The sequence below is a fragment of the Heterodontus francisci genome, chromosome 41 (assembly GCF_036365525.1).
Source record: "Heterodontus francisci isolate sHetFra1 chromosome 41, sHetFra1.hap1, whole genome shotgun sequence".
NCBI lineage: Eukaryota > Metazoa > Chordata > Chondrichthyes > Heterodontiformes > Heterodontidae > Heterodontus > Heterodontus francisci.
Genome location: NC_090411.1, coordinates 13,417,380 through 13,426,164, shown reverse-complemented (window position 1 = coordinate 13,426,164; position 8,785 = coordinate 13,417,380). Strand labels below are relative to the sequence as shown.

At 46.6% G+C, this 8,785-nt stretch overlaps 1 protein-coding gene across 1 annotated transcript in view; it reads right to left on the bottom strand.

Annotated features, from left to right (window-relative positions):
• Positions 1–6,227: 6,227 nt before the first annotated feature.
• tab1 (TGF-beta activated kinase 1/MAP3K7 binding protein 1) overlaps positions 6,228–8,785 on the bottom strand; it is a 44,451-nt gene continuing 41,893 nt past the window's right edge. Inside the window, exon 9 of the mRNA XM_068019904.1 lies at positions 6,228–8,158. Coding sequence (XP_067876005.1) covers positions 7,939–8,158 — 220 coding nt within the window. The 3' untranslated portion in view covers positions 6,228–7,938. The remainder of the gene's footprint in view (positions 8,159–8,785) is intronic.

Here is an 8,785-nt window from a genome sequence, read left to right as displayed (position 1 = left end):
GTTCAGAGGAGGTTCACTAGATTGATTCCAGAGATGAGGGGTTTGTCTTATGAAGAGAGATTGAGCTCTTTAGGCCTTTACTCTCTGGAGTTTAGTAGAATGAGAGGAGATCTAATTGAGGTATATAAGATGATTAAGGGGATTGGCAAAGTAGACGTAGAGAGGATGTTTCCTCTTGTGGGGAAATCTAGAACGAGAGGTCATAGTTTTAGGATAAGGGGTAGCAGATTTAAAACCGAGATGAGGAGAAATTACCTCTCTCAAAGGGTCGTCAGTCTGTGGAATTCACTACCCCAGAGTGCGGTGGATGCCGGGACATTGAGTAAATTTGAGGAGGAGATAGACAGATTTTTAATTAGTAATGGGTTGAAGGGTTATGGAGAACGGGCAGGAAAGTGGAGTTGAGGCAGAGATGAGATCAGCCATGATCGTATTGAATGGTGGAGCAGGCTCGAGGGGCTGAATTGCCTACTCCTGCTCCTAGTTATGACCTTATGAGGGACAGCGCGTGCAGGACCAGCGAGCAGTGTAAAAGAGTGGCAGTGGGAAGGAGAGAGAGCGAACGCCGGACCAGCGAGCAGTGTAAAAGAGTGGCAGTGGGAAGGAGAGAGAGCGAACGCCGGACCAGCGAGCAGTGTAAAAGAGTAGCAGTGGGAAGGAGAGAGAGCGAACGCCGGACCAGCGAGCAGTGTAAAAGAGTGGCAGTGGGAAGGAGAGGGAGCGAGCGCGGGACCAGCGAGCAGTGTAAAAGAGCGATCCCACCAGAGCGGACCCACCGTGTTCTGAGAAATAAAAATGTGATGTCATAGGAAAACAAGTAGTTGATTGGTTGAGAGTTTTTCTCATTTATCTTTCAAAAACTCAGGTAACTGTAGTAATTGGAAGGTTTGATTAATAGTAAAGCTAAATAGATTGGTTAATATTTTCTATTAAATAATTAAATATTTAAAACTCAATAAGTGTGAGAGGGCAGGTGATGTGTTACAGCTGCAGTATGTGGGACTTCGACACCAGTGTGATCCACAGCAAACACGTCTGCAGTGAGTGTCTGCAGCTCGGGAGGCTGAGCTACAGACACTGTGATGCATCAGGGAGGGCGAAAATTACCTGGACACATTGTTCCTGGGCACAATCACTTGTTTTCCTGTGAAGGTGATGCCCCTTGAGATACTGAGTTCATCTCGATAAGGGCGGCACAGTAGCGCAGAGGTTAGCACCGCAGCCTCACAGCTCCAGGGACCCGGGTTCGATTCTGGGTACTGCCTGTTTGGAGTTTGCAAGTTCTCCCTGTTTCCGTCGGGTGCTCCTGTTTCCTCCCACAGCCAAAGACTTGCAGGTGATAGGTAAATTGGCCATTGTAAATTGCCCCGAGTGTAGGTAGGTGGTTGGGAATATAGGGATTACTGTAGGGTTAGTATAAATGGGTGGTTGTTGGTCGGCACAGACTCGGTGGGCTGAAGGGCCTGTTTCAGTGCTGTATCTCCTAAAAAAAAAAGGCAGTCACACCCCATAGATAGGTTCTGATTTGGTCAGTGTTCAGGGATCAAGGCGGCAGAAGTGGAGGAGCCTCAGCCCTTGCAATTGTCCAACAGGTTTGAGGTTCTTTCAGCTTGTATGAATGAGAGTGAGGGCTGCAGGGTGAATGAGCAAACTGACCATGGCACCATGGTGCAGGTAACTAATTTAATTGGGGGGGGAAATAAATTGGAATGTAGTAGTAGGGGACCGTATAGTCAGGGTTTTAGACACTGTACTCTGCAGCCATGAGCGAGAGTCCAGAAGGCTGTGTTGCTTGCCCGATGCCATGTTTTGGGACATCTGCTCAGGGCTGGAGAGGAACTTAGTGGGAGGGGGACGATCCAGTTGTCGTGGTCCATGTAGGCACCAATGACATAGGCAGGACAAGGGAAGAGGTTCCACATAGTCAGTTTGAGGAACGAGGCACCAAAATAAGTGGAACCTCAAAGGTAATATTCTCTGGATTATTACCCAAGTCATGTGCAAATTGGAGTAGGGCAAATACGATTAGAGAAAAGAATGCGTGGCTCAAAGACTGGTGTGATAGAAGTGTGTTCTGGTTCGTGGGCACTGGCACCAGTACTGGGGAAAGTAGGGGCTGTACCATTGGGATGGTCTACATTTGAACCCTGCTGGGACCAGTGTTCCAGCAAGCTGCATAATTAGGGAAGTGGAGAGGGTTTTAAACTAAATAGTGGGGGCAAGGGATCAGATTTGGGAAGATATGGTAAATCAAGGAGTAGAGACAAGGCGAGAAAGGTATTAATATGGGAAATGATAGACAGTGACAGGAAGGGACAGAGTACAAATTTAAGAGTAAATCAGCAGATAAGGCTATATGTTACAAAAATAATAAAAGGACAAAACTAAAGGCTCTGTATCTGAATGCACGTAGCATTTGAAACAAAACAGATGAACTGACAGCGCAAATAGAAATAAATAAGTATAATCTGATGGCCATTAAAGAGACATGGCTGTAAGATGACAGATTGGGATCTGAATATTGAAGGGTACATGACATTTAGGATGGACAGGAAGCTCAGAAAAGGTGGAGGGGTGGCTCTGTTAATTAATGATAGTATTAGCACATTAGAGAGGGATGACCTAAGTTCATGAAGCCAGGATGCAGAAGTGGTTTGGGCATAGATGAGAAATGATAAAGGCAAGAGTCACTTGTGTGAGTGGTGTACAAGCCACCTAACAGTAACCACATGGTAGGATGGGGTACAAAGGAAGAAATAATGGAAGCTTATCAGAAAGATATGGCAATAATCATGGGGGATTTTAATCTACATATAGACTGGAAAAATCAGATGGGCAAAGGTAGCCTAGATGAGATGTCCATAGAATGTTTTCGGGATAGTTTCTTAGAACAGCACGTTCTGGAGCCAAGCGGAGAGCAGGCTATACTAGACCTGGTATTGTACAAGATAAGATTAATTAATAACCTCATAGTGAAGATGCCCCTAAGCAGCAGCGATCATAATATGATTGAATTTTACATTAAGTTTGAGGGAGAGAAGAGTGGGTCTAAGACTAGTATTTTAAACTTAAATAAGGGCAATTATGAAGGCATAAAAGCAGAGCTAGATAAAGTGAACTGACAAATTAGGTTATGGGATAGGTCAATAGAGATGCAGTGGCAGACATTTAAGGGGATATTTCAGAATACACAGGATACATTCCTACGAGAAAGAAATTCCAAGGGGAGGACCCACCATTAGTTACAAACTAAAAAAGTTAAATATAGTATCAAACTTAAAGAAATAGCAAATAATTGTGCAAAGATGTGTGGCAGGTCAGAAGATTGGACAGAATATTAAAAAAAAGCAAAGAATACTAAAAGATTAATAAGGAGGCAAAAATTAGAGTATGAGAGAAAGCTAGCTAGAAATATAAAAACAGTTAGTAAGAGTTTCTAAAGATATTTAAAAAAGAGTTAACAAAGTGAGCATTGGTCCTATAGAAAGCGAGTCTGGGGAATTAGGGAAAATAAGGAGATGGCAGATGAAATGAACAGGTATTTTTCATCAGTCTTCACCATAAAGGCTACAAGTAATATCCCAGAAATAGCTGTAAATCAGGAAAGGAAGGCAGGGAGGAACTCAAGAAAATTACAATCACCAGGGAAGTGGTACTGAACAAATTGTTGGAGCTGCGGGCTGACAAGCCCAAGGTCCTGATGGACTTCATCCTAGGGTTTTAAAAGAAGTGGCCGGTGAGATGCATTGGTTTTAATTTTCCCTAGATTCAGGGAAGGTTCCATTCGATTGGAAATTAGCCAATGTAACTCCTTTATTCAAAAAGGGAGACAGAAAGCAGGAAACTACAGGCCAGTTAGCTTAACAACTGTCTTAGGGAAAATGTTAGAAGCTATCAAAGATGTCATAGCAGGGCATTTAGAAAAATTCAAGGCAATCAGGCAGAGTCAACATAGTTTTGTGAAAGGGAAATCATGTCTAACCATTTTATTGGAGTTCTTTGAAGTAATATGTGCTGTGGATAAAGGTGGATGTATTGTACTTAAGATTTCCAGAAAGCATTTGATAAGGTGCCACATCAAAGGTTGTTGTAGAAAAAAGATCATGGTATAGGGGGTAACATATTGGCATCAATGGAAGATTGGCCAGCTAACAGGAAACAAAGTAGGCATAAATGGGTCATTTTCTGGTTGGCAAGATGTAACGAGTGGTATGCGACAGGTATCACTGCTGGGGTTTCAACTTTTTTTTTTACAATTTATGACTTGGATGAAGGGACCGAAGGTATGGTTGCTAAATATGCTGATGACACAAAGATAGGTAGGAATGTTAGTTGTGAAGAGGACATAAGGAGGCTACAAAGGGATTATAGATAGGTTAAGTGAGTGGGCAAAGATATAGCAAATGGAGTATAATGTGGGAAAATGTGAAATTGTCCTTTTTGGTAGGAAAAATAAAAAAGCATATTATCTAAATGGTGAGAGATGGCAGAGCTGAGATGCAGAGGGATCTGGTTGCACTCGTGCATGAACTGCAAAAGATTACTATGCATGTACAGCAAGTAATTAGGAAAACGAATAGAATGTTATTGTTTATTGCAAGGGGAATTGAATTCAAAAGCAGGGAGCTTATGCTTCAGTTATACAGGGCATTGGTGAGACCACAACTGGAGTACTGTGTACAGTATTGGTCTCCCTTTATAAGGATGTAAATGCGTTGGAAGCATGTTCAGAGAAGGTTTACTAGACTAATACCTGGAATGGGCAGGTTGTCTTAGGAGGAAAGATTGGGCAGCTAGGTTTGTATCCGCTGGAGATTAGAAGAGTAAGAGGCAACTTGATTGAAACATATCATAGCATTCAAAGCTATGGGCCAAGTGCTGGAAAATGGGATTAGAATAAATAGGTGCTTGATGGCTGGCACAGACACGATGGGCCAAAGGGCCTGTTTCTGTGCTGTATGACTATGACTATATAAGATCCTGAGGGTTCTTGACAGGGTGGATGTGGAAAGAATGTTTCCCCTTGCGAGAGAATCTAGACTAGGGGTCACTGTTTAAAAATAAGGGGTCGCCCATTTAAGACAGCGATGAGGAGAGGTTTTTTTCTCTTAGAGAGTTGTGAATCTTTGGAATTCTCTTCCTCAAAAGGAGGTGGAAACAGAGTCTCTGAATATTTTAAGGCAGAGGTAGATAGATTCTTGATAAGCAAGGGTGTGAAAGGTTATTGGGGGTAGGTGGGAATGTGGAGTTGGAGTTGCAATCAGATCACCCATGATCTTGTTGAATAGTGAGGCAGGCTCAAAGGGGCTGAGTGGCCTACTGCTGCGCCTAATTCGTATGAGGACATGGCCCGGGGGGAGGGGAAAAAAAAAAGAGGTGGACTGAGGATGTGGGAGGTATGGCCCGTGACCCCAGCCCCGCACCCGCTCGGGCCCACGTGACCCCAGCCCCGCACCCGCTCGGGCCCACGTGACTCCAGCCCCGCACCCGCTCGGGCCCACGTGACTCCAGCCCCGCACCCGCTCGGGCCCACGTGACTCCAGCCCCGCACCCGCTCGGGCCCACGTGACTCCAGCCCCGCACCCGCTCGGGCCCACGTGACTCCAGCCCCGCACCCGCTCGGGCCCACGTGACTCCAGCCCCGCACCCGCTCGGGCCCACGTGACTCCAGCCCCGCACCCGCTCGGGCCCACGTGACTCCAGCCCCGCACCCGCTCGGGCCCACGTGACTCCAGCCCCGCACCCGCTCGGGCCCACGTGACTCCAGCCCCGCACCCGCTCGGGCCCACGTGACTCCAGCCCCGCACCCGCTCGGGCCCACGTGACTCCAGCCCCGCACCCGCTCGGGCCCACGTGACTCCAGCCCCGCACCCGCTCGGGCCCACGTGACTCCAGCCCCGCACCCGCTCGGGCCCACGTGACTCCAGCCCCGCACCCGCTCGGGCCCACGTGACTCCAGCCCCGCACCCGCTCGGGCCCACGTGACTCCAGTCGCATACTAAGCTGCTTGGCCTAGCACTGCATTGAGGTTTTCAGGAACTGCTGATCGGATGCCATTGGTCTGTCTGCTCTACAACAAAGGCCACATCCAAACCCCAGTGAGTCACACTGCCAGGAGAAAGCAGATCTAATGGTGAGCTTTCACCACACACTGTTCCCATCTGGATTCAGTTCCTGCTTACTTAGAAGTCGCACTGGCTGCAGAGAAAAAGCATGTTGAGAAATAATTCTTTGAATGCTTATGTTTAATTGATGGGAGTCAGAAAAACCCAAGACCAAGAGCTTGTATAAGTGAAAATTCAATGGCATGAGGAACTGAATGCTAACTGGAGGGGGGTTGGGGGAGGTTGTTTAACCAAACTGGAAAATGAAGCACCTTTAAAGGTATAGTGCTGAGCATGCAGGATATATACATTCCCAGAAACAAGATCAAAGAAACAAATATGATCGGAAATAGCTCAGCCAACAAACTATATAAAGAGGGAAGCCGGCCTGCACTGGCCCGGTAGGAAGAAAGGGTCCACTGGGACAAATTCAAAAAAATTGTAGGAATATGTTAAAGAGATCAGAGACTGACCCACACCAAAAAAAAAGCATTTGAGGCAAAGGACAACAGTAATAACATATTCTGTTATCATTAACACCACCTTCTCAAGGGCAAATAGGGATGGGCAGTAAATACTGTCCTAGTCAGCAATGCCCACATCCCATGAATGAATGAAAAAAAATAACAGTAAGAGGTCAGAGAAATGGCAGAAATCATGAAAGTTGCAACAGGTTTGAAACTGAGGATGAGCAAAATATAGTAAATATCCTGAATGATTATATCCTCCAATTATTCACAAGAATAGATCGGGCAACATGCCCTCTCCTGATAAAGATCTCAAGTAAAGTCTGGCTGACCCATAGAACAGCTGTTTGTAACAGTGCTTCCTGAGGGCTGGAGGTCAAACCCTGCCACTGACAGTTTAGTTCAGCTGCTTAAAAAGTGCCTTTGGATCCTGGATCAGGCAATTCCTGGACAGGGACTTCATCAGCTTCAGAAATACACTGACATTCAGAGCTAATCAAATAATTATTAAATAAATGGTCAATAAGACTCAGCCCACTTTTCTTTCCAAATCCCCTGAAGGGTGCATCTCATTAGTGTATCTCCCACCCATTATGTGACAGCCTAAACAGCGAGCAGGCTATGTGACTGTGCATGGCATCAGGGATGAACTTGGTCCAATCTTAACGCAGACACACTTTCCAGCAGCTGATTTTTCTCACTCTGCAGGGCACGGAGGCCAGTTTTAGTGTGCTTACCACTGCCCTGGCTAACTCAGCAGAGAGCTAGTCAATGTGGCTCTTTTGAACACTCAGCTGAGGGGGGGCTAACCCAGCACAGACTGGGGTTGAACAGGAGGCCTTCTTCCACTGTATAGCTTCCCAGCACACTGAGCCAGGGCAGCGTTTTTAAGCTGAGTCAAGGTCATGCGTGCAGCACAAGATGCACTGAATCCATTACAATCCCAGAAAATCCCAGCTGTCTCGAGGTCAGAGCTTCTCAACACAGGCTGCTAGCAGAGCACCAGGTGCAGTCCCAGAGTCTGGCTCCGATCTGTGGGAGGTGCCACTCAACACAGTCTCTCATCCCAGGATGCCTGTGACTACGGTTTCTTCTCCTCGAGGACAGAATCTACACACAATTGACACTGAACCCTCGTCCTTTCCACAGTTCTGGGGATTCAATTATTCGCATTCTCCAACTCAGAATTCCTCAAACTGAGGTGTGTAAAAATGCTGTTGAGAAATGTAATCACAAGGGAGCTTTAGCTGCCGTTCAGCTCATTTGTGATTGGGAGCTGAGGAAGTCAGGGGTAGGGGTGTTATCGGATGCACCCAGTTTCCCAGTAGCTCAACCTGCAACAACGGTCAGCAGCAGTGAACAATCTTCTACTGGACTCCAGCCACAGTCTGTTCACTGTGGTCCATTGTCCAGAGGCGGTAGAACTCCAAGAAGTCCACATAGGGCTCGACTCGGCCATCTTGATCAGGCTGGAGGGTTTGAGGGAGTCGGTGGCGGTGGAACAGATGGCCATGTCCATCGCCCGAGCTGGAACTGCTGCTGTGTGTGTGCGTGTTGGTCGACTGCAGCGTCGCTGTCGGACTTTGACTGTAAAGAAACCAGAAGTTAACAGTGTGCGTTTTGCAGGATTAGTCGCATCCTTACACTTCTAATAGAGCCTGTAATCACAGAACAATAAGAGCAAAGATTCTTTGGGAGGTCTATCTAATTAGTCCCATTTTCCTGCCCTTTCCCCATCCCTTGTAAATTTCTCCCCTTCTAGTACTTACCCATTGTCTCAAGAGACAAGGAGGCCAAAGAAAGAAGGCAAGGCAAGGGAATATACAATGGATGGTAGGACCCTCGGAAGTACAGAGGGCCAGAGGGAACTTGGTGTACTTGTCCATAGATCACTGAAGGCAGCAGCACAGGTAGCTAAGGTGGTTAGGAAGGCATATGGGATACTTGCCTTTATTAGCCGAGGCACAGAATATAAGAGCAGGGAGGTTATGATGGAGCTGTATAAAAAGCTAGTTAGGCCACAGCTGGAGTACTGTGTACAGTTCTGGGCACCACACTATAGGAAGGATGTGATTGCAATGGACAGGGTGCAGAGGAGATTCACCAGGATGTTGCCTGGGCTGGAGCATTTCAGCTATGAGGAGAGACTGAAAAGGCTAGGGTTGTTTTCCTTAGAGCAGAGAAGGGTGAGGTGGGACCTGATTGAGGTATACA